The sequence below is a fragment of the Typopeltis vanoorti genome, chromosome 22 (genome assembly GCF_054136105.1).
Source record: "Typopeltis vanoorti isolate ZY-2024b chromosome 22, IOZ_Tvanoo_1.0, whole genome shotgun sequence".
In the NCBI taxonomy this organism is placed as follows: Eukaryota; Metazoa; Arthropoda; class Arachnida; order Uropygi; family Thelyphonidae; genus Typopeltis; species Typopeltis vanoorti.
In genome coordinates this window covers 16,610,706-16,637,433 of record NC_143570.1, presented here as the reverse complement: position 1 = coordinate 16,637,433, position 26,728 = coordinate 16,610,706, and the positions used below count along the sequence as shown (strand labels likewise).

Genomic DNA, 26,728 nt, shown 5'->3' with positions numbered 1-26,728 from the left:
GGGGTCACTACCCAGACCGGTTTCAACCTTTATTGAGGTCTCATCAGTGAGTAGGGCAGACCCTGAAATGCCAAGGTTTAAGTAATACAGAGCTTATCAATTTTACCTATGCAAGTTTGACCTTATTAATTAAGAATCTCTGGATGAGAGAAAGATGTGAAAAAGTTTTTTACCTTGGGTATAATATATGTTAAAGATACCAAGTAATTTTATACCCTTGGTTTCAATCCTTTTTCACAAGTAAGTTAAGTTTGCACTTGAACGTGTACCACGAGTTGCCTTGGTGTTGCACCACCACCATAAGTCTTGAACCACGTTCAGGTGCAAACTTGACTTACTTGTCTGTTTGCTTACTTGGGAAAAAGGATTAAAACCAAGGTTATAAAATTACTTGGTATCTTTAACATATATTATGTTAAACATCTCGCACCACAGTGCACAACTTTGCATTCACTAACAGCAAAATGACAACATTTTCACATGCCTACAATTCAGCCTATTCAAATCATGTCAATAATATCTGAATACCCTGCCTATCTCTGAATAATTAGCAAACAGCTAACGATGTTTCTCATCAAATTTCCAATGTTATTAATGCAAAGATTGAATAACAATGTACTAAGGAATGATTCTAGAGCCTCCATAGCTCAGCTGGTATAGATGAAGACCTTTAGTTGGAAACACTTGGGTTCGATTCTCGTCCAAGACATGAGGAACCTTTTTCTGGTCTCTTGCAACTAAATGTGAGTTAGACAGTCTCATATGGAGGTGGGGGGGGGGGGGGTCACCTGAAAACTAGGTTTTTTTTTTGTCCTCCAGAACAGGCAAACCAGCCCCATGAACACATGCAGCTACAGACATACAGAGAAGCAGAGGGCCAACCACCTTATCCTCAAGATGGTCACGATTGTGAAGTCCACAGCTAAAGAACCTCAATGGTTCACGAAAAGCTTAAGACAAGACAAGGAATGATTCTATGGTACACTAATAATCATCTTAAATCCTCCAGATTCACATTTCCCACATGCTACTTTTTTAATATTTGTCAGCCAACCATTCTTCCAAGCTAACAGTTTAAAATTTAATTCCATATCCTCCAGCTTATGCATCAGCCTTCCATGCTATATCCCATTTAAAGTTTTAACAAAGTCTAAAAAGTAACATGATATATGTATCCATTCACCTCATCTAGCTCAACAGTAACATTATATAAACTGTGAGCAAGTTACTCAAACATGACCTTCCTTTACCAAACCCATGCTGTTCATTTTATGGAAGCTCTTACCAAATTTTCCAAAATCTTAACTAGCAGCCCAGAGATTTTTTTTATTATTATTATTATTTGACACCTCCAGGGAGTCCAAAGACTCATCGAGGGAGGGCACCTGCTTTACAACTGTCTCCACCACTCAATCCACCAACTGACCGCAACTACACCAACGCCATCTACCGCCAGCCACCACTAATATTTCCACAGACAATGACAAACATCCATGCCCACTGATCGATAGTTAGACACATCAGTTTTGCACCACTCTTGTGCAAATGGGATTATCATACACTCTTTCTACACCTGCAGAATCTTCCCTGAGCTGAGAATCAAACTGAAAAGCCAGTTCAGCTGAAAACACTTTTGGCATCTATTCTGATAACTAATTAGTCCATATTTCCAAATTCTTATTCAGTTTGTGCAATAACTCTCCTTCCCTCATATATCATTTCTTAATCCAGTGTTAAGGTAGCACTGAACTATATGTTGTATGCACCAGGTCAATAGCTTTCACCAAAATGGACACTTATTAATTGAACAACAATCTCTTCTGTATCTGCAACCTACATGTCATCAGCATTCAGGTAGAGTTATTCATTAAGTTAAAGAAAGCAACACAAGAGAATTCTTTTGGATTGTCATTGACTAGCAGAGCCAGTTTCTATTTCATACTTACACTTAGGCTTTCCATACAACACTTGTAACTCTTCTGGCCTGAACCTTATAATTTTCATTATTGATAACTGATATTATCCTTGAGCAGATGTTGTAACTTCCACATCAAGTTTTTCTTGAGAATCCTTTACTTAATAAAGTTGCTTATCCATTTAATTCCAACCCTATTCATTCTTTAAAATTCAGGGACACATCCCATATTGCATTTTTTTTTAAAAATATTTCCCATGCATTGCCAATATTCTTCCCTTCTAGTCTTCTCTTTGATCATAATTTCCTGCTTCATAGTTCAGCATGTATTCTTTTCTGAATAGAACATCCATATACTTAGCTACTTCCCAGTCAATACAGCAAGATCATTGTCACCAACCTGAGGCAGAACAGTGATGTCTTTTAAAGTGAATCCCTCTCTTACAACACTATAATCAAGTCTGTGACTGTAATTATTACTGTAAAAAAAAGTAACAATTCATCTGAATGCATATTTAGATATCAAAGTTATATATATATAACAAACCTGTCGAATGCCATGGTAAATACAAAGCCAAAATAGAAGAAGAGCACACAGAAATGTTGCTTGAAACATAGCATCTAACATTCCAGGAACCCAACTATTGATCAGAAAAGATAAAGGAAAGACAGGATCTGAAAAATGATAAACAAAAAGAAAACATATAGAAGCATTAAAAATAATAATTATAGCAACAATTTATGCTTAACATTTTTGCTAGTATCAGAAGTAAATTCAATTTTCTTTTTGTTTGGAGTTAACCACATAAAATTATTATATTCAAAATATTCGAAAGATTTTTGTTTCCAATTAATAAGATATATAAAAATACAAAAGCTGTCAAAAGATCTTTTATGTATTCTTACAACTGATTTCAACAAGAGTATCAGTATTAAACCAATGATATTCTGAAACTCCAAGCATTTTCCTATGTTATATTCAATCGCTGCTGCATATGATAATAATGTATAATCCAAGTTATCAGATATTTTCACTACATTAACTCAAAGAGTTTCATAATCCTGATTGTGTAATGCAGTAATCTGATGGAATACTAATGGTACTGCATGTCATCAAGATGTATGGACTGATTTGCCAAAATATACTAGATTCCATATGCCCTGATTTCTATATAATCCCGATTGCAAAAGAAAAAAATCAGATCCTTTGATGCTTTGATTTTTGTCCAAGATTTTTGTGAATGTCTGAACATGACAGTGGTGATGATTTTCACCCCATAAATAATGATGCAGATTTAATTTTTCAAATTTCATTTATAACTATTACTATAAATGATTTCTATATAGTCCTGATTGCAAAAGAAAAAAATTAGATCCTTTGATGCTTTGACAAATGTCAAAGATTTTTGTGAATGTCTGAACATGACAGTGGTGATGATCTTCACCCCATACATAATGATGCAGATTTAATTTTTCAAGTTTCATTTATAACTATTACGTAGAAAATTATTTTATTATTATTTTATTGATGTTGCTTCAGAGCAATCCACTGCTCTTGCCCTGTTTCATTAAGTCATGACAGTTCAAGTTTTTGGGAGGGATGGATGTGGAGTGACATACATGTAGCAACCTGTGTGGGTGGGTTTTTCTATGATTATTTCTATGACTTTGTTCATTGCTAAGGTAGTTGAGGAATGTAATGAGAGTCTTGGGAAGTACAGGAAGATGGTTTAACATTAACATTGATTGGTGTCGAGGCTAGCTGGTGAACGGACGTGCTACCGGAGAGCTCCTGAGAGATTTGTGTTTTTTGTTGATTTATTGGTGTTTTGGATTCAATTTAATGGACTTAAGTGGGTAAGTTTGGTATATTATTGGAGCTTTATTAGCGTGGTTAGTGTACTAAAGTGTTTTATAACATAATCTATGTCGGGAAGTCGCCGCTAGATGAATTCGTAATGTGTAGTGTTCGTGCAAGCTCCAGATAAGATAAGTATCATTTTCAGTTATCGATACAAATTACTTAATATTGTGTAGTTTTGTTTTGTTTGCCTTGCGTATTTTAGTGCGTCTATTTTTGGTGTGTTATAACGTATAATTTGACAAAACACGTTGCAAATAAATATGGCACCTGTGCGAAGGAAAATAGCGGCTAGTAATGAAGGTTCGCCATCGTTATCAAAGAACGGTAGCATAAAAGAAATGAGTCAGTGTACTAGCTGTGAAATGTACGCTTTGCGGAGTGCGGTCGGAGTGTGGTTAGATGATAATAAAGGATTGAATGTGTGTAGAAAATGTAGGGAGAATGAGGAATTGAAGTGTATTTCGGATCGTGAGTGTGATATTTTTGTCAACCTTCAGAATGAAGGAAATAGGGATATGACAAGAAACGGCAAGGTTGTACATGAAAATTGTGAGAGTGTGAATGTAGAAAGTGTGAATGATAGTATAAATGGTTTCTCAGAGAACAAAAAAGATGAGATAGATGCATTGAGTGAGATCGCGTTGTTGAATAGTGCGATAGAAAGAGCAAAACAGCAGTTAGAGTGCATGAACAAAAGTAGACTGAATGAACCAACCAATAATAAAAGGTATGACAGGAAAAATAGACGTATGAATGTGAACATGAACAAAATGAAGGATAGAGTGCTGTATGGAGACTCGTTAGTACGAGGTGTGTTAGTAGAGGATTTGACAAAATCGTACCAACCTGGTGCAACCATAAAGGACGTAACCGCATCTATTAGAGAGCAAAAGGAAAGGGTGAAAGAAATGATTGTTGTGGCAGGTACAAATGATTTGAAAGGAGATAAAATGGAAATGATAGAAGACCTGAATGAATTGTTTGAGGTAGCAAAAGAAAAGAGTGAGAGAGTTAGAATGATTAGTCTTTTGCCACGGTATGACAGTGAAATGTTTAAAAGGAGGGTTATAATTGCGAATGACTTTATGCGTGGGTTATGTATGACGAGTGGTGTGGAATTTGTGGATGTGTGGAGTGAGTTTGATGGGCGAAAGGATCTATATAAGATGGATGGCTTGCATTTGAATGGTTACAGTGTAAGAAGACTTGAGAAAGTGTTGCTGAATGTAGTGGATGTGCAAATTCAGGAAAACTAGATTTGATAGGGGGGGGGGGGAGTAGAGATACAGTCCTTATGGGGGCAGTTGAATGTAAGAATGAATATAATATGCCAGAGCAAATAAGGACAACAAATCTGAGTGGGATAGTTAATATAAGGCATCAAGGTAGGGTTGGGGCTAATGGTGGTCTTAAATTCATGTACACTAATACTAGGAGTATTAGGAACAAGAAGGAAGAGTTTTTGGCTATGGTTGGCACTTCCAGACCACAGGTTATAGGTATTAGTGAAACATGGCTGACTGTAGATGATATAACTAGTGGGATTGAATGTGATGGGTATAGTGTGTTCAGGAATGACAGAGAGAATAAAATGGGGGGAGGAGTATTGTTGATGATAGCTGATGAGCTCCAGCCAAGGAGAATAGAAGTTGAATTGCAGGATAGAGAAAAGAGCACATTTGAGGCCATTTGGTGTGAGATTGTGGCTAGCAGAACTAAATATACAATTGGGTGCTGCTATAGACCAGGTGATGGAAAAGATGGTGGTGACAGTATGCACAAGCAAATAGAAGAAATGGGTGAAAGGAGGGTGATTATTATGGGAGATTTCAACTATGGTCGCATTGATTGGAGTGAGGAGAGGACACACGGGAGGAAGGAAGTGGATTTTATGTAGTTATTAAGGGATAACTATCTGCGACAGCATGTAATCGAAAATACTAGGGGTCAGAGAGTGCTTGACCTAGTAATTACATCTGAGGATTTGGCTGTAACAAATATGACCACATTGCCACCAATCGGTGAGAGTGATCATAGGGTCTTAACTTGGGAGGTGGCTAAAGGTGTAGAATTTTCAATTAAGACAGGGTACATGTGGAATTATCAGGCTGGAAAGTATGACAAGCTTAGGAGTTTGATTGGTTCAGTGCCATGGCATGTACAACTGCAAGGACTAGAAGTTGATAGTGCATGGGAGGAAGTTAAGAAGTGCTTGCATGAAGCAATGGCTGACTGTATACCTAGAGTCCGAATAATAAATCAGATAGGGGTTAAATGGATGAATAACACCATTAAGCTTGAGTTGCAAAAAAAGAAACAACTATGGAGGGAATTTAAGGAGAAGGGTGACCGGCAGGCGCATGAACGGTATAAAGCGCAGGCCAGAAGGGTGACGAGTGTGGTAAGAAAAGCAAAAAAGGATTACGAAAGAACATTGGCCATGCAGGCTAAAGAGAATCCTAAACAGTTTTTTAGATAGGTAGCAAGTAAAAGGAAAAATGTACATGGCAGATTGATTTTAAAGAATGCCGATGGTAGGGAGGTAACTGAATCAGTTGAGATAGTTGAGTTACTGAGTGAGCACTTTGCAAAAGTATATCATCCAGGTGGTGACATTGCAGAAACGAATAAACCAGTAGATTATACGGGAATTGTGGTTAATGAAGTGGAGGTGAGTAGTCTATTGCATAACCTCAATGTCAATACATCTGTGGGATTGGATGGTATACCAGCTCGTGTTGTACGAGAAGCAGCTAATGAATTGTCATTGCCCTTGACCATTTTGTTTAATTTGAGTCTCGGGTCTGGGTTGGTCCCGAGCGGGTGGAAAGAGGGGAAAATAGTTCCACTGCATAAAGGTGGTTCCAAGACTGCTGTTGTAAATTACCGACCGATTAGCATATCAGGAATCATTGTCAAGGTCTTAGAGAAATTAGTCAAGAAAAGAATACAGGATTGGATAGATGAAAATGGGATATTGTATGGGGGACAACATGGTTTTGTGAAGGGTAGATCATGCCTCAGTAACTTGCTCACGTTTTATAACACAGTGACGGCTGAACTGGATAGGGGTAATGGGTTTACAGTGATACTACTGGACCTTGCCAAGGCCTTTGATAGGATACCACATGGAACCCTAATCAGTAAACTGGAGCAGATGGGTATAGATATAGGGTTGGTGAGATGGATAAGAGGGTGGTTGAAGGAGAGATATCAAAGAGTGGTTTATTCAGGAGTGGAGTCTAAAAGACGTCTTGTGACTAGTGGAGTGCCACAGGGCTCTGTTCTTGGACCACTGCTTTTCAATTTGTTCATCAATGATATTGGAAAGGATCTGAGAGGAAGTGTTCACTTGTTTGCTGATGATGCAAAGTTGGGTAGAGCAATTGTGAGTGCACAAGATGTCAAAATTTTACAGGATGATTTGGATAGTTTGGAGGACTGGGCTAGGAAAAATGGATGTCAATTTAATGTGCCAAAGTGTAAGGTTATGCACTTTGGGGTGAAAAGAATAGCAGCAGTATATCGCATTGGTGGAATCATACTCCAGGAGATTGATGAGGCCAGGGATTTGGGAGTGTTGGTGGACAGAGAGTTGAAGTTTAGGGGGCACATTGCAAAAGTAACTAAAACAGCTCACCAAATCACTTGGCTTCTGAAAAATACTTTAACATGCAGAGACGAACAAGTTGTTGTTCCTCTGTATCGAGCCTTGATAAGACCCCATCTGGACTTCTGTGCCCAGCTATGGGCACCAGGGTTTCTTCGTGATGGGGAGGAAGTGGAGAGGGTCCAGAGACGAGTGACCAAGATGATAGCAGGTCTGTGGAATGAACCTTATGAGAATAGGTTGAAGATTTGTGGGTTGCAGAAATTGGACGATAGGCAGGGGAGGGGTGATGTGATTGAGACATTCAAATTACTGAAGGGTTTTTATAGGATTGATCCAGAAGATATTTTTGAAAATATGAATGGTGGTGGGAGGACTAGGGGCCATGCATGGAAGCTGGGCAAGAGCGTGGTTGACAAGGGTGTTAGAGCTAGGTTCTTTACTTGGAGAGTGGTAAATGAGTGGAATAAGCTTCCAGAGTCTGTTGTGGGTGCTACGACCGTGAATGAGTTCAAGGCAAGGTATGATAGATACTGTGTGAATGTTGAATAGTTGTTCTTGACATGATGTTAGGGCCTCCCTCGATGAGTCTGTCGACTCTTTGGAGTTTCCCCGGAACAATAATAATAATAATAATAATAATTAAATCTGGTGTTAGACAAGGATGTAAATTACTCCCTCTATTATTCATCATCTATATGAATCACATTATGAAGGAAAGTGACATGAAACCTGACATCAAAATTGGAGATGTTAATATCAGTAGTAATGATATTATGCAGATGATGTTATACTTCTAAATAAATGGGGTATAATTCTTTTTTCCCTTAACTCAACTGCTCTTATTAGCAATTCTGGTTTTCTTTGAGATTTTATTTGTAATGTTATAGTCGACTTTTCAGTAAGTTTGAGTATCATCTACCAACACTTGCATCTTTTCATTAAAGGATGATTTATCCAGAATCACAGTGGTGTCACCTTTTTAAGTTTTTGTGGCAATTATTCTTGGGTTTCCTCTAAGTTCTTTGAGGTCATTATATTGCTGTTCCTCTGTGGACAAATTGCTACTGAGAAGTTAATCACTTTTTAGAATGCAGACTTTTGAGAAAGAATTTAGAATGCAGACTGTACACAGTCTGCATTCTAAATTCTTTCAAAATTCAAGTTCTTTTTTTTTTGTTGTTGTTTGTTTAAGTGACTTCCACCCATGAGAGGTTGTAAACTTAATAGGGCATTAGTAAAATTGGGAAACTAAGAGATTTCTTTTTAATTTTGTTTTTTATTATTTATTATTTTTTTTTTTTATATAATCCAGAGATCCTGCTCTAGAGACCACACATGGAACTTTTTCAAGCCTCGTCAGGCCTCAATACAATGGGTGGTTCAAACCAGACAATGAAATTCATCTCCCAACTAAGGACATTTTCAAAACATCCACATTCATGATGGGATTTGAACCTGCCTACAGGTTGAAGGGTGAGTATGTGAACTATTCAGCCAACTGGGCCAACAGAATTAGGAGGAGTCTATCTAGATTTTTTTTGGACCTTTATAATTCAGCATATTTATCAATAGATTTAGTGTCATGTAATAAAAATACAATTTCTCTTTTTGCTTATGATGTAAAATTAGGCAGTTGACCTCAACTCTCTTCAGAATGATCTTAAACTACTAGAAAAGTGGATCGAGTAATGGGATTAAATTAATGGGAGAAATGTAAATATATTTGGCTAAGTATTAAAGTGTGATTAGATTTGATCGATATAAACTGAATGAGGATTTGGAAAGTGCTATGTAATATGAGGATTTGGGTATCATGGTGGATATGGAATTAAGTTCAGGAACAATACTGGTCAAATAAATAGCTAAACACAGATTGTTGGTCTAATTGCCTCCGTAATACAACTAGAAGACTGATGGGACATTGCCATTGTACCCTTTGACTGGAATTCAAATTTTCATCATGATGAGAGGAATCTTTATATGGACCTTTTCAACTGAAGCTGAATTAGCCAATCTCATTAAGAAGTATTAGTTTTTATTCCCATAAACTCAGTTTTATCATCCCACATATGGGCAAGTTAGCCTTACATGTAATTTACAGACAAAATGTGCTATTATGGTGATAAATGACACTGTGGGTAGATAGTTGTGTTGTGTATAGATGGAGACTTGAGTAGTAGTGTAGACAGTGTGTTGTGGAGCGTCCTTCCTCTGATGAGTCATGTAATAATAATAATAATAATAAATAATCAACCTTCCCTTGCAGGAGGAAGTAAGCTATCATACCATTATACAAATCCATGAACAGGCTAGTCTTGGATTATTGTTCTGCACTGGTCATACATTTTTCAAATGGGCATTAAAAGAAAAATATTGAGAAGAGAAAGTATGCTGTGGGATTAAATCTGAAAAATTATGATAGTCAGTTGGTGAAATGTCATTTGTTGAACTGTACTAATGGGAGAAGGAGGGGAGATTTAATTGAATTTCATAAAATACTTCATAGGAAATATAACACAGATATCCAAAATTGATGAAAGTGTGTCTTTAGCTAAGTCAGTGGCTTCAAACTTTTCAGAGATGCACCCCTCCTTTTTTTTTTTTGTAAAAAAATTCTTATATCCCATACAAATTTTTGTACCATCTGCTCCTATAATGGTCAAAGCTGTATAACTGAGAGGAGACCTCCACATAGCCTTTAAAGGAATGCGGAGAACCGACCAGGGCTTCTGACCTAATGTCCAATCCTCACCTTCTCGTGGTGCACCCTGTTGGGTATCTACTTTGATACTGAACGAACGAGGATGGGCTGGCAATTTGGGATTTAGCCGACCAAATTGTATTCTTATTGGTTAAACCAAAATAAAAAATGATGGTACAACATGACAAAATTTCATGCCGGCTGGGGCATTGCCCGGTTAAACAAGGCCCCCATTGTTTTCGCCAGGGAACCAGGGCGAACAGCGAAAAGTCAGCTACTAGAACAAATCTGAAAACAAACCCCAACTCAACATCACCAGAGTTAAAGATCGGTACTATCAACGTAAGAAGCCTGAATGGCAAAGAAATGGAGCCAGCTGAGGAATTAGATAAGTACCAGATCGAAATAATAGGGGTGACTGAAACAAAAAAGACCAAAACTGGGGAGATCTTTCTGAGCAATAAATACAAAATGTTATATTCAGGCAATGACAATCAAGGAAAAGAAGGAGTAGCCATAGTATTCAACACAAAATATGAGGCTAATCGTCTTGAATGGCAGTCAGTCTCAAGTAGAGTAATGTGGGCAAATATCAGAATGGGGACTGGAAAATAAGACTTATTTGTGCCTATGGTCCCACAGAAGGTTCTACTAAGGTAGAAGTGGAGGAAGTTTTTGAGACTTTAGAGAAAGCAACTGACACAATGAAAAAGGAAAAGTTGGTCCTTGTTGGGGATCTAAATAGCAGAGTAGGAAATGATTGTGAGACATACAAAAATATTTTGAGAAAATTTGAAGAAAAGAACAAAGCTAATAATAATGGCAAATATCTGTTGGATTTCTGCTCAGGACATGGACTGGTTATTACTAACACTCCCTGGTGGACACAGGAAGTTAAAGAGGCAGTGAAGGAAAAGAAGAAAGCATATCAAAAGTTCCTGGCAAATAAGTCAGCTTTTACTCTTACAGAATACAGAGACAAATGTAAGAAAGCGAAACAGTGTGTAAAACTAGCTAAACAAAAGTCATGGGAGGACTTTGGCAAGAATATAGAAAATAAATATCAAGAAAGTGGCAAAATATTCTGGAGGTTGTTGAAGACGCCTAGGAATGGAGGAAAGTGTGCTGTAAAAGGAGTTAGAGATGATAAAGGTGACATGAAAACATGAGAAAAAGATATCCTTGAAGTATGGAGTAATTACTTTGAAAAACTGCTAAATGAAACAAGCAGTGATGACAGCACAGTGATAAAAAACACTGACCAGGCGTGCAGTCAGGAATACATATCCATACTTGAAGTAGAAAAATCCATCAAAGGCTTGAAATGTGGAAAGGCAGAAGGAGTAGATGATATTCGACCAGAAATGCTGAAGTATGGTGGTATAAAAGTCTTATAGTGGCTGCACTGCATATTTCAGAAAGCCTGGACAGAGGGACGAATTCCCGATGATTGGAGTAGAGCTCTCATAGTACCCATATATAAAAAGGGAAATAAAACTGAATGCGAGAATTACAGAGGTATTTCCCTACTGAGTGTTCTTGGCAAGATCTATGCAAGTATACTTGAGAAACGGTTGAGAAGAATTGTGGAAGAAAAGCTTGGTGAAGAACAAGCTGGATTCAGGCCAAATAGAGGCTGTCAAGATCAGATCTTCACTTTACGACAAATAGTCGAGAAAGCATGGGAATATAACAAAGATCTGTATTTAAGTTTTGTCGATTTGGAAAAGGCATATGACAAGGTGCCAAGAGAGAAGCTATTCAATACGTTGCAGTTATATGGTGTCAATGGGGCATTATATCAAGCAATACTTAGTCTTTATTTGAGTTGTAAGTCAGCAGTTAGAATTGAAGGAAGTACAGGAAGATGGTTTAATGTTAAATCTGGTGCGAGACAAGGATGTACATTATCCCCTCTGTTATGCATTATCTATATGGATCACATTATGAAGGAATGTGGTATTAAACCTGATATCATAATTGGAGATGTTAATGTCAGCTCTTTGCTTTATGCGGATGATGTTATACTTCTAAATAAATCCGCTACAAGTCTGCAAGATTCTCTGACTAAATTGAATAGCTGTTGTAATAGATATGGTATGAAGGTCAGCAATAAAAAGACAAAGACAATGAAAATAGGCAAAATCATTGAAAATGTCAACTGTGTTGTGAATGGAGAACCTGTGGAACAAGTAAAACATTTCAGCTACTTAGGCACGATTTTTACTGAAGATGGTAAATTAAATATAGAAATAGACAATAGAATCAGCAAAGCTGGTATGGTGGGAAGTCAATTGAACAAATTCATATGGAATAAGAAAGAAATTAGTCGGAACACTAAATTAGCTGTATACAAGACAGTGTTCAAACCAGTTTTAACTTATGGATCTGAGAGCTGGGTCAGAAGTAAAACACTTGACCAAAGACTAGAGACCGCAGATATAAGAGTCCTGAGAAAGATTAGAGGCGTGAACAGATGGCATCAATGGCAATATCATATTAAAAATGAAGATATTAGGAAAGAACTTGACATTGTCAGCATCCAGGAATGCATTAGCAGAGCTAATCTCAGGTGGTATGGTCACTTAAATAGAATGGGAGAGGAAAGATTAGCAAAACAAGTATTCTCTGCCAGGTTGGCAGGAAAACGACCTAGAGGAAGACCAAGATATAGGTGGATTGATACAGTACAAAGTGCCTTAGACGATAGAAATATAAGATCTGATAATGTTGGAGTCTTGACAAGTAACAGACTGATTTGGAGGAAAATTGTAGATAGGAAGTTAGTAATGATGTAATTTTTTCATGTAGTACTGTCATATCCTGTACACCCCTTGAGGGTACATGGCAGGAATTTGATGATGATGAAAAATAATAAATATATTTACTCACTCAACAAAAATAAATGTAGTGCATCTTTTAATTTCATATGCCAGACTTCATAATGTCCATTTTCTTTTCTCAAACTCAAGAATAAACTGTGATTGATAGTTCTTTTTTGAAAATTCCTAAACATTTTGCTGCTACAACAAAACAGTTCACAGTCTTTCAAATCTAATCATAGAATGAGAAAGAGAATGCATCTACAGATTAGTGGTCCAGCAAAAACAGACTCTTGGACATCAAATGAAATAAAATTTTGAAGATGTGATGAATACACTGCAGTCATAACCACAATGGTAACTTACAATATAATAATGTTAACAATAACAATCAAAGTTATAAGCGTTTTTAATGCTATATTGCAATGAAATAAGTTGATGGAATATCGAGTATATGAAGAAGTTATGTTCCACAATAAACGATGATATTGACCACTGCACTTTGCACCCCTTCCAGAAAGGATCTTGTGCCTCCTCTTGGGGAGAAAAGGGGGGGGGGCACATCTCCCAATTTAAAAAAACACTGCTCTAAAGTGTTATTATTCCAACAGGCACTTAAGCACCCACAGCCTTCCAAGTATCCTTGGATTTCCTAATCATAATACAAGGATAAGGCTGTTACCTTAGGCCCACCCCCCTCCCACAAATCGCGTGTATTCTACTGCCAGTTTGCCTGTTCTGAGGGATGAAAAAACAGAGTTTCCAGGGGATAAACCCCCTACTTCTGTATGAGACCGGCTGACTCTCCTTTAGTCAAAAGAGACCAGATAAAAGTCCTCACATCATAGACGGGAATTGAACCCAGGTCTTTCCGACCAAAGGTTCGTCTATACCGACTGAGCTATGGAGGCTCAAAGTATTATTATTATTATTATTATACAATCCATGGAAATGGCAGGCTCATTGTGGGAGGTTCATTCAACTGACAACATATTTATCATACTGAATGTTAAAATCCTTAATACTCCCTGCATTAACAACATATTCTGGTAATACATTCTATTCACTCACAGTTCTTCATGTAAAAAATCTACTATTCACACCCTTCTTCACGAGACTTAAATAACTTCCAGGGATTGCCTCTGGTTCTGCCCCTCTCACTGCTACTCTTTTTATAATCCAATCTGGATTAATCCAATAAAATTCCCCTCACTAACTTAAATGTCTCTATCATATCACTTCTTTTCCTTCTATCCCACAAACTCTGCAAACTCTCTCCATAGCCTTCTAGAGTCTTGATGGTGTCTTGGTGCCTAATTTCTGGATCCTATCCAATGTTTCCACATCATCATGAAAACCAGGTGACCAAATCTGAGCACAATTGTCAATGTATGGTCTGACCAGTTCTTTATACAGTGGCACAATTACTTCCTTATCTCTACATGTCAATGTACTTCTTATCATAGTGCTGTTATGATAACAAAGTGCACTCTTCGCAACACTTGCAATGTGACCTCGAACTTCAATCAACTGTCAATCATCACTCCCAAATCTTAAACCTTATCCACTTTCTGCAATACAGCAACATCAATATAGTACACAGCCTTATATTTCTGCATTCCAAAATGCAACACCTTGCACTTATTAATTTAAAACTACAACCCCACTGCTCTGTCCAAGTCAAAAGTCTATTCAAATCTTCCTGAAAGAAATTAACATCAGCATTGCTAATTCTCTCCAACTTTGCATCATAAATCAACTGAAGATCCCCAGTCAGTCCACATGATATATCATTTGCAAACAAGTTAAACAGCAAGGGCTCAATCTCTGATCCATCTGCCCAACTATCTACTCTCATCCTCTTCAGCTTATACACCAACTTATCATATGGAATCTATTGAATGCATTTGCAAAGTCCAAGAATATCACTGTATATGATTCTCCCTTATCTAACACACTAGTTGCCTTATCATAAAATGCAAGTTAATTGTTAAAAACAAGACCTAATGTTTACAAATCCATGCTGATCACCATAAAGAATACTATGTCCATCAATTCAATCTTGTATTCTATTTCTACCCAATCTCTCCAACACCTTGACTACAACTGCAGTTACACATACTGGTGTATAATTGTAAAGACCCACTATTCGGCCAGACCACAGTGCCCCAAAGACTAAGATCCTGACATAGTTTCCTAACTGTTGAACCACCTAAAAACCCTTAAAGAGACAAGACTTCAACAAGGCTTTGCAGTATACCCAGAGAATAATACTGGTATTCCAACAGCCAAACATCTTTCATGTGGTACCCACTTGGACTGGAATACTTGGAAAAGCCTCAACAGACATCGAACAACAGGACACTGAAAAAAACCTCATCAAATGGGGCTACCTCACTGGACCAGATAATTGTGAGTGCAGGGATGACCCAGTCCATGGAACACCTTCTTTCTTGTTCCCTTCTTCAATCACCTTGTACCAAAGAGGACCTTATATCTTGCACAGAAAGAGCAGTTGATTGTGCAAGATACTGGAGGAACATCTGACCATATTTAATGTATATAATTTATGTATAGTTTCTTTTTTCCTCATATTTTACTTATTAATCCCAGTGTAATTCACCTACCAAATTTAAGCTGTTTTCATTTGTAATGTATCCTAATTTGTTGTAAATAATGTTGTGCCACTTACTTACTACTGTACCACTTGTGTTTGGATAAGAAATAAATAATAAATGGGAAAGTTCTGTTCTAGAACCACGCTTGTGGAGTTATACTATTTTGCCTTCTTTCCACTTCTTAGGAACTTTACTCACTGCAAGATTTTCATTAAATAACCAGGTCATAATGGGCATAACTAACTGCTGTGCACATTCCTTAAAAATATGTGATGATATGTAATCCATTCCCGCAGCCTTAACATCTAATCCAGTGTTTCTCAATGTTTTTTGGATCATGCCCACCTCAACGTCTCAAAGATTTTGATGCCCCCCCCAGCATAATAGTCAGCCAAGTTCTGAAAAAGTATAATATAAATATGTACATTTTCTAATTGCCCCCAAAATATTCAAATTTCCCCCCTGTGGGGCATACGCCCCATGTTGAAAAACACTGATCTAACCCAATGAACACCTCTGATTCTTTTACTCCAATCCTCCTAATATTAATGTTCCTTCTAATATGTTGCACAGCATCGTTTACACCAGCATGGTATTCGCTTATAAAGTGGTCATTCAGTAATTCTATTATAGTTTATACTCTTTGTGGATTTGATTGGCACCGAATGTCGTATACCTCTGACATAATCTTTCCTTCTCAAACACTGCTTGATTGATTTTGCTGTTCATCCATTTCACTCCTACTCTATTTACTCACCTAGTGTTGCAGACACAATCATTGTGAATAGGTTTAAGAATAAAATATATAAATGATATGGGTGGAGGACAGGATAAAAATTAAAAAAAAAAATCTTGTAATTTTTCCTGCAAGTTAGGCTCAATGGGCTGTCATGACCAAGTAACTTGGTTCCCCTGAAACCTAATTAACGTTCTAAATAAATAATGACTTACAATGTGGCTTCAATGAGTCATATCAACAAAAAGCCATTAATAGCTATAAGGTTTTCTTGTCACCTACCTCCAAAGAGATGGTCCATCATGTTATCTTTCCTTATGTTAAATTCAGGTTATATTATATTCCATAGTCAATAATCTTTTTTTAAAATTAATTATTCAATTAATACATTGACTACTGTTTAAATTTGCACAATTAGGACGTGAATGTATTTTAGATTGTGCCACTCTATATCATATCATGTATGTGTAGCTCATGCATTGTCATTGTCGCGTCTTCTGTTTTTCTATTCTACTTATTTAATTTGATAATCATACTGAAGATGTCCTTGACATGAGACAAAAATTCTACATTAAATAAAATCCTACATAAGTAATAAATCAGTAGTAAGTTATTATTATTATTATTATTATACAGGTACTTCCATGGAGTCAGAAAACTCACTGCAGGAGACAAAGCTAATCTTTACACATACAGTACTTATCATACCTCTCTTTAACTTCATTCACTGTCAGGTTACTCAACTAATTCTGGCAATCCATTCCACTCATTCACCACTCTCCAAGCCATCCTCACATATATCTAGTCCACAAACCCTTACTAACTACACTCTTACACAACTTCCAGGGATAACCCCTTGTGCCCTCCCTCTTTGTCATGTATTGAAAAATTTCTTTTATGACAATCTTATAATAACTTCTCTATCTTTACTTGTTGGTGTGTTTTTCGACATTCAAGTAATCATTTAAGCTATTTTAGCAGCTTTTGTTATATCTCCTCTGAACTTCAACTCTGTTTACCATTACTCCCAAGTCCCTAGCCTCATCAATTTCTTGCCATCTAGTACCATTAATGTGATACACGGTATGTATCATGTTGTGATATTTAGTTATGACTTACATTCCCATTCGTCATGCAATTAATGCTGGGGGGGGTGAATCTTATCTACACAGTGTATTATGGCTCTCAATTGCATGTGTTCTTCTGGCTGGTTTGCCTGTTTCGAAAAATTAAAAAATAGTTTCTAAAAGGAAAACCTGCTACCTCTATGGGAGGCTGAACACATTCACCTTCAGTGAAAAGACATGATAAAGGTTTTTTGCATCTTAGACAAGATTTAAAACCCAAGTCTTACCAAAGGTCATCGTCAAAACTGACTGAGCTCTAGAGATGCCTTAAAAAGGGGGCCCTTAAGGGTTGAAGTTTGATGACTGGGAGATCTTTACATAGCTTTTAAGGAATGTAGAAAACAGACCAGGGCTTCTGAACAAATGTTGTCTGATCCTCACATCCTTATGGAGAATCTCATCAATACCTATTTAATTAGATAGCAAGTGAACAAGGATAGGTTACCAATTTCAGATCTAACAATCAAACTGTATTCTGTATTAATTTAAACCAAAAGGCAATGATAACAGAAAATAATTAAATGTTATAGTAGCAGAGGCCTAGTTAAACAAGGTCTCTGCCATGTTCATCAAGATACCAGGAACAACAATGAAAAGTCAGCTAATAAAAGAACCTAAAATTCAACATAGCAGAATTCAAGATAGGTACCATCATTGCATATGAAGTATCAGTGGAAAAGAAGTAGAACTGGCAGAAGAAAGAGAAGTACACATTAACATAATTGGTGTTATCAAAACTTAGAAGACAAAGTAAAGAGAAGCTCTAGTATTCAGCACCAAACAAAAATAATCATCTTGAATAGCAGGCAATATCAAGCAGAGTCACATGAGCAAACATCAAAATGTAAAATTGGTTAATAAGACTTATTTGTGCCTATGGTCCCACAAAGTTTTAATACAGAAGTAGAGGAATCTCTTGAGTCATTAAAGAAGATAGCTCACATAAAGAAAACAGAAACATTTGTTCTTGTTGTAGATCTAAACAGCAGAGTAGAAAATGAATACTAAACATACAGAAATATTTTAAAAAAATTTAGAGAAAAACGAGCAGAGCTAATAATAATAGTAAGTACCTGATAGATTTCTATTCAGGATGTGGACTAGTCATTACTACTACTGTGTTCCAATATAAAAATGAACATAGATTCACATGGAGGGAAGACACAAGAAATAAGAAAAATCTCTACAGGAGGACATTGGAAAAAAATCAATTTTACGTTCAAAAGGCAAAAATATAATAAAAACTTCAAAAAAAAAAAAAACCTCTAAGTCAAGCAGCCTTCAAAGGTGAACTGTAAACTCAAATATACAAATCTTACAAAAAGAACCAAACCATGAAGATAAAATTTCAGACTCTGAGGAAAGCATTAATAATTCAGCCATGAAGTTCTTTGCAAGGGCAGAAAAACCAGAATTACATGTTGAACTAGAGAAGTTAAAGAAGCAGGCATGGAGAAAAAGAAAGCAAATCAAATTTACTAACAAGCACATTAGAATTTTTATTTTTTAAATGATAACCTCACATGGGAAAGGTCGTAGGACATATAACACTACAGTGCCATGCGCGGCTCGTATGGGGAGATTGTCCTAAAGAATGAGGTGGATAATTTTTTTTTTTAATGTGATTTCTACTCACAAACAGCTGCAAGTGTATAGTCCATTAGTACCATGAGTGGGTTAAGGGGTTTTTTTTTGTTAATTTTATATTATTTTGTACTTTGTTATTTATTTTTTACACAGTCCAAAAGTCTAGAGACCAAACATGGAACTTTTTCAAGCCACAGGCCACCAATAAATGGGATGGAGGTCTCACATCAGGTGATAAAATTCATCTCCCACTAAAATACAATCAGAAATATCCATATCCATGGCATGATTTGAACCATAACCTGATAGTTGTAGAGTGGATATGCTAACTACTTGGCCAACCAGGCCAGCCTAGTTGGCTGAGTGGAATGAAGGAAGATGATAAATTCATTCAGTATGTTTGGTGTTGGACAGCATAGGTGCTGGCCAGTGGCTGCTCTGGTTTTTCTATGGTTAAAAGAAAGTGGAGTAATGGTAGCACCCAATTTGGAGGAGCAATGTCCAAGAAAGTACAGAAAAGGCAGAGGGCAGAAATAGAGCGCCTATGGCAAAGTGAATGAAGGGTGTCCGTGAGGAAAGAGCCGCCCATTAAGCAGATTGCCCTCTTCTGTACGAGGGTGGTCTGAAAAGTTCTTGGCCTCGACCATAGATAGCAATGCTATCAGCAAGATTTTTTTTTTTTTCTAAGTTGGTACAACTGTCATAAGCATCCATGTGAAATTGCAAGTCATTCTATCAAGTAATTTATTTTATATAGCTGTCTGAAGCAAATGTGTTGTCTGTATCCCTTGAAATGGATAAAATTGAGTATCATGTGGTTATAAAATTCTTTGTAAAAGATGGTTTAATGCCAAAAGAAAAAGAGTCAAAGTGAGTGAAATTGCTGACACTACAGGCATTTCAAAGGAACATGTAGGATATATTTTGCAAGAAGAATTGCAAATGAAAAAGCTTTGTGAAAGATGGGTGCTGCGCTTGCTCACAACAGATCAAAAATGCACTTGCATGAAAATCTCTGAACAGTGCTTGGGACGTTTTAACAAGAATAAAACTGATTTTGGGCGTCGATTTATTACTATGGATGAGACTTGGATTCACCATTACACAGCAGAATCCAAACAGCAGTCAAAACAGTGGACAGAAGCCAGTTGTTCAGTGCCAAAGAAGACAAAGTCGGTACTATCAGCAGGAAGGGTCATGGCATCGGTGTTTTGGGATGCTAAAGGCATTTTGTTTATTAATTATCTTGAAAAGAGTAAAAACAATAACCGGGGAATATTATTCCAATTTTTTAACCAGACTAGACAAAAAAATTCGGTTTGCAGAAGAAAAAATCATCTTTCATCAGGACAATGCACCTGTCCATGAAGTTATTTGGCAATGGGAAAATTAAGGGATCTGCACAATGAAGTGATTTTTTAACGATACTTGTGACATACCGATACTTGTGATGCTCCATAGAAAAAAGAATTCAAGAGCATCAATTCAACACAACAAACCTGAGAAATCTCGATTAGCTCAGCATGGTTTAGAAACAAACCACAAATCCTTTGGTCCAAGACATCTCCTCCTACACAGATGTCACTACAAATTTGAACGTTTATTTAAAGAAAGTGTAGAGGCCTTACTTCAACGTCCTAACTTGAATAGTAATGACTGTATATCTATATCAAAAATTTGGGAATGTTTAATCAGGATAACACATTAATTTTTTTTTATTTTTTTATCAGTATAATGTTATTTAAGATCATTATATGAATTTCTGAATTAATATATTTTTTTTTAAATGTTTACTCTTCTAATACTTAGCGATATGACATCACGTGGCACTTTCTATGTATGAATGATCAATTGTTCATATTCCACTTTGTGTTTTTTAAAAACTATTCCTATGTAGCCACTGAAGATGGTCTGTAATATTCAGAACGAAATATTTGACAAATTAAACATTATTCTTGTGCTAACGTGTATATATTTCTAAGCACTATGAATTGTTGGAACATCCACCCTATTCTCCAGATTTGGCTCCCTCTGACTTCTATCTCTTCCTCGCTGGTCAGCATTTTTCTTCGAATCAAGAGATGATTGCAGCTGTAGAGGGGTATTTTGCAGATCTTACTGAGAACCACTACAGGGACAGGATAATGGCGCTGGAGCATCGCTGGAATAAATGCATTGGTCTTAAGGGAGATTATGTTGAAAAATAATTTTGAAATTATAAATTTGTTTTGGGGTGCTTAAGGGTCAAAGCTGTAATAGTTATACAGCTTTGACCTCCACATAGAGGAGACCTCCACATAGCCTTTAAAGAAATGCGGAGTACCGACCAGGGCTTCTGACCTAATGTCTAATCCTCACCTTCTTGTGGTGCACCCTGTTGGGTATCTATCTGGATACTGAACAAACGAGGATGGGCTGGAAATTTGGGATTTAGCCAACCAAATTGTAATCTGATTGGCTTAAACCCATATACAAAATGATGGTACAACATGCCAAAATTTCATGCTGGCTGGGTTGTCGCCCAATTAAACAAGGCCCCCGTTGTTTTCGACAGGGAACCAGGGTGAACAGTGAAAAGTCAGCTACTGGAACAAATCTGAAAGCACACACCAACTCAATATCACCAGAGTTAAAGATCGGTACTATCAACATAAGAAGCCTGAATGGCAAAGACATGGAGCTAGCTGAGGAATTAGATAAGTACCAGATCAACATAATAGGGGTGACTGAAACAAAAAAAAGACAAAAACTGGTGAGATCTTTCTGAGCAATAAATACAAAATGTTATATTCAGGCAATGATAGTCAAGGAAAAGAATGAGTAGCCATAGTATTCAACACAAAATACGAGGCTAATCTTCTTGAATGGCAGGCAGTCTCAAGTAGAGTAATGTGGGCAAATATCAGAATGGGGAATTGGACAATGAGACTTATTTGTGCTTATGGTCCCACAGAAGGTTCTACTAAGGTAGAAGTGAAGGAATTTTTTGATGCTTTAGAGAAGCAACTGACACATTGAAAAAGGAAAAGTTGGTCCTTGTTGGGGATCTAAATAGCAGAGTAGGAAATGATTGTCAGACATACAAAAATATTTTGGGTGGCGCTTGGCCGCTTGAAGTTAGACTTAGGTTCTAGTCTAGTTGCTGACTGGAGGAACTTTTTTTAAGCCTATCTTCGCCAGTTCCCGAGTTAGTCGATCTCTGGCACAGGCAAGCGGGTTTTTCCTCCCGGAAACTCGGGTTTTTCGTCCCATAAACTCAAGAAAATCAACTGTAGTACTCACATTATTTCAGACAGTGACATATCTTGTTAGGGTTAGATACCAAGAGATGGTAGCACTTGTTTGCCAGCCTCTTCATCGGTGGCTGCTATAATTAGTGATAGACATGGGCCAGCTATCTCTGATTGGCTACTGGTGGAGATTGAACTGCCCACTTAGTCTCCAAAAGCTAGATAGGGTATAAAGGCCTCGCCTACTCCCTATCAGGGAATAAAAGGTGTTAGTTTTTTTTTTTTTTTTTTTTTTTTTTTTTTTTTTTTTTTAAATTTGGAGAAAACAGCAAAGCTAATAATAATGGCAAATACCTGTTGGATTTCTGCTCAGGACATGGACTGGTTATTACTAACACCATGTTCATACATAACAATGTGCATAAATTCACATGGAGAGAAGAGGCAAGGAATAAGAAAAGTCTCAATGACTATGTTATTGTTGCTAGTGATGTTTTCCTTCCTGGTGCAGGACACCAGAGTGCACAGAGGATTTGAAATTAATAGTGATTACTATTTAGCCTTGAGCAGGATAAAATTGAATTTCATATTGAAAAGAATAACATGCAAGAAAGTTTTAAAGCGAATAAAAGTTGAGCAGCTCTCAGATATGAACTATAGACTAAAATACACAAAGATTATTGAAGAAAAAATGAAAGAGTTTGAGAACAGGAACCAAACCTTGGAGATTCAGGGGCAAGCCTTGAAGAAAACCCTGATCGATTCAGCCAGAGAGGCATGTGGTGCGGCTGTCTGCAAGGAAAAAAAAAATCAGAACTCCATGGTGGACACAGGAAGTTAAAGAAGCAGTGAAGGAAAAGAAGAAAGCATATCAAAAGTTCCTGGCAAATAAGTCAGCTTGTGCTCTTAAAGAATACAGAGACAAATGCAAGAAAGCTAAACACTGTGTAAAACTAGCTAAACAAAAGCCATGGGAGGACTTTGGCAAGAACATAGAAAATAAATATGAAGAAAGTGGTAAGATATTCTGGAGATTGTTGAAGAAGCTAAGAAATGGAGGAAAGAGTGCTGTAAAAGGAGTTAGAGATGATAAAGGCAACATGAAAACAGGAGAAAAAGATATCCTTGAAGTATGGAGTAATTACTTTGAAAAATTGCTAAATGAAATAAGCAGTGATAGCACAGTGGTAAAAAACACTCAATAGGCATACAGTCAGGAATACATATCCATACTTGAAGTAGAAAAAGCCATCAAAGGCTTGAAATGTGGAAAAGCAACAGGAGTAGATGATATTCACCAGAAGTGGTGAAGTATGGTGGTATAAAAGTGTTACAGCAGTTGCACTGCATAGTTCAGAAGGTCTGGACAGAGGAACGAATTCCTGATTATTGTAGCAGAGCTCTAATAGTACCCATGAATAAAAAAGTGAAATAAAACTGAATGTGAGAATTACAGAGGTATTTCCCTACTGAGTGTTCCTGGCAAGATTTATGCTAGTATACTTGAGAAACGCTTGAGAAGAATTGTGGAAGAAAAGCTTGGTGAAGAACAAGCTGGATTCAGGCCAAATAGAGGCTGTCAGAATCAGATCTTCACTTTACAACAAATAGTGGAGAAAGCATGGAAATATAACAAAGATCTGTATTTAAGTTTTGTCGATCTGGAAAAGACATATGACAAGGTGCCAAGAGAGAAGCTATTCAATACACTACAGTTATATGGTGTCAATGGGGCATTATATCAAGCAATACTTAGTCTTTGAGTTGCAAGTCAGCAGTTAGAATTGAAGGAAGTACTGGAAGATGGTTTAATATTAAATCTGGTGTGAGACAAGGATGTACATTATCCCCTCTGTTATTCATTATCTATAGGGATCACATTATGAAGGAAAGTGGTATTAAACATGATATCAGAATTGGAGATGTTAATGTAAACTTTTTGCTTTATGTGGATAATGTTATACTTCTAAATAAATCCGCTACAAGTTTGCAAAATTCCATGACTAAATTGAATAACTGTTGTAATAGATATGGAATGAAGATCAGCAATAAAAAGACAAAGACAATGAAAATAGGTAGAATCATTGAAAATGTCAACTGCATTGTTGTGAATGGAGAACCTGTGGAATAAGTAAAACATTTCTCAAAACAATAATAGAAGTTAAAAGTTCCTGGAAAAAGAGGAAGGGATAGACCATCAATGAGATGGATGGATAGTGTGTCTGGAGTGACCTATCTTCAGAGAACTGAAGCTTCCAGAAAAGCTTCAGTTCTCTGAAGTTCAGGGACCACATGGTGAGGACTGGTGTGGCACATCATCATCACCAAGCATCTGAGCGACCATACTGCTTCTGTTGATGTCCAATGACCAGATGGATGAATGGATGGATGCTTGTTGGATTTGTGGGTTGCTTTGTTACTCATGCTAACTACAAAAATGGTTTCTCAGACTTGAAATGGCTCTTATGTGATACAGTAGTTTTCTTCCATTTAATCCTGTGTAAAGCAGTGTTTCAGAGTGTAAGCTGCCAGTTTGGATCTTCCATAATGATGACAGCATGACTATTCTTTTCTTTTCTTTGAAGTATTGTATATGTTGACTGTTTTTTTTTCTGTCTGTCAAAAGTAGGGTAAGTGGCAGGGCACTTTATAAGTTTGTCTTTAGGAGAATGGATAACAATGGTTAGTGTGATGTATATTTTAAAAGTGTACAGATTATATTTAATTAGCACTTTGCCTATCTTAACAGATACAGACAATGGGAAAATAATTTCCTTGCTCTTGTATGTCAATGAAGGGTGGAATGTGGCATGCAGAATTTTATCTATTTTACTACTTGTAGCCATTAGCTAAAAAATGTGTGGATCAATAACTCAGTTTTGTGCCCCCAGAACAATTAGTTGTGGTAGTCTCTCTCTCTCTCTCTCTTGGTTTTTTAAGGATGCTGTATTGTTGGGCTGGATGATAGTGTGAATTTTTATTTAAGTTTCTTGGTGCGTGTGCTGTCTTTCAACAAACATAAAAAAGAAACTATGTACCTGAAGGGTATATGAATAAATTAAGAAGGAAGTGTCATGCTAAAAGGATGTTTAAATGCACTAAAAATATATTATACTTCACAAGAAATTATATTCTTCTTTTGCTAGACTCAGGTGTAAACATAAGCATGAAGTAAATTCGCAATCAGCCTACTTGTATACAGAAGCTGCTGACTTCACGTCAGTTGCTTTAGTATCCTATAATGTAAAAACATTAGGGAAGGATCACTACCCAAAACAGTTTCAACCTTGATTGAGGTTTCATAGTGAGAACCACACCAAAGAAGATACCAAGGTTTCTTCTTGGTATCTGATACCAATCAATGCAGAAGTCATATTTTTCCATATACAAATAGAGAAAAATTTGAAACCAGTCTGGGTAGTGTTCCTTCCCATAATGTTTTTGCATTACAAGTCTTCAGGATTAGTTACCTAAATAGAACAACTGCTCTAACAAATTTGGTATGAATATCAGCTATAAAAAATAAGCAGAACAGTGAAAACATCAGCTGCATCCTGAATGGGAAACCTATAGAGGAAGTAAAACAATTTCAACTATTTAGGCACTAATTTTTAATGATAATGGCAAATTAAATATGGAAATAGACAACAGAATTAGCAAACCTGATATGGTAGGAAGTCAACTGAATAAATTTATATGGAATAAGAGAGAAATGAGTTCAAACACTATACAAGACAGCGTTCAAACCAATTTTAACTAATCGATCTGAGAGTTGATCAAACACTTGATCAAAAACTGGAGACAATAGATGCCATCCGTTTACTCTCCCTGCTATCTTAGGATCAGAAATGTATCTTAGTTCATGATATACACATACACAAAAGAGCCTCTACAGCTCAATTAGTAATAATGTTGCCATTTGTTCAGAAAGATCTCAGTTCAAATCTTACCTAGGATGCAAAGTCCTGTTTTAAAGGAGCTTTTCAGTTGAAGGTGAGTTAGGTGATCATATAAACTTAGGGTTTTCAATATTCAAAACAAGGGTTAAAACTGGTAAGGTTGGAAACCTACATCATGAGTAAATAGGCAAAATTAGGTTAGATAAACCTGGAACTTCTCTAGAGATCATATCTTTGTAGAAAGTATTTTTAACTTGGGTATAATTATGTTAAAGATACCAAGCAATTTTAAACCTGGTTTTACTCCATTTTTTCCCAAGTAAGCAAACAGACAAAATGTCAAGTTTGCGCCTGCAATTGATGCAAGACTAGCTGATCCCGCAGGTAGTGCAAGACCAAGGCAACTCGTGGTAAAGGTGGAGCAAGCTCTGATCACTAATCTTAATATTTACCCTTAATGCCAAAACACATCTCCAAGAAGGGGATGTATGATGTTTTGTATTAAAGGCAGGGGGCCACTACCCAGACCGGTTTCGACCTTTATTGAGGTCGAATGGGAGTTCATGTCTCTCATCATAGGCCTTTGGAGAATAAAGCATGCTGAGGGTCAGCAAAC

At 36.8% G+C, this 26,728-nt stretch overlaps 1 protein-coding gene across 1 annotated transcript in view; it reads right to left on the bottom strand.

Moving 5' to 3' along the window:
• LOC150094186 (transmembrane protein 181) overlaps positions 1 to 26,728 on the bottom strand; it is a 324,122-nt gene that overhangs the window by 130,879 nt on the left and 166,515 nt on the right. Inside the window, exon 8 of the mRNA XM_090411991.1 lies at positions 2,463 to 2,590. Within this exon, the coding sequence (XP_090268117.1) occupies positions 2,463 to 2,590 (128 nt within the window). The remainder of the gene's footprint in view (positions 1 to 2,462; positions 2,591 to 26,728) is intronic.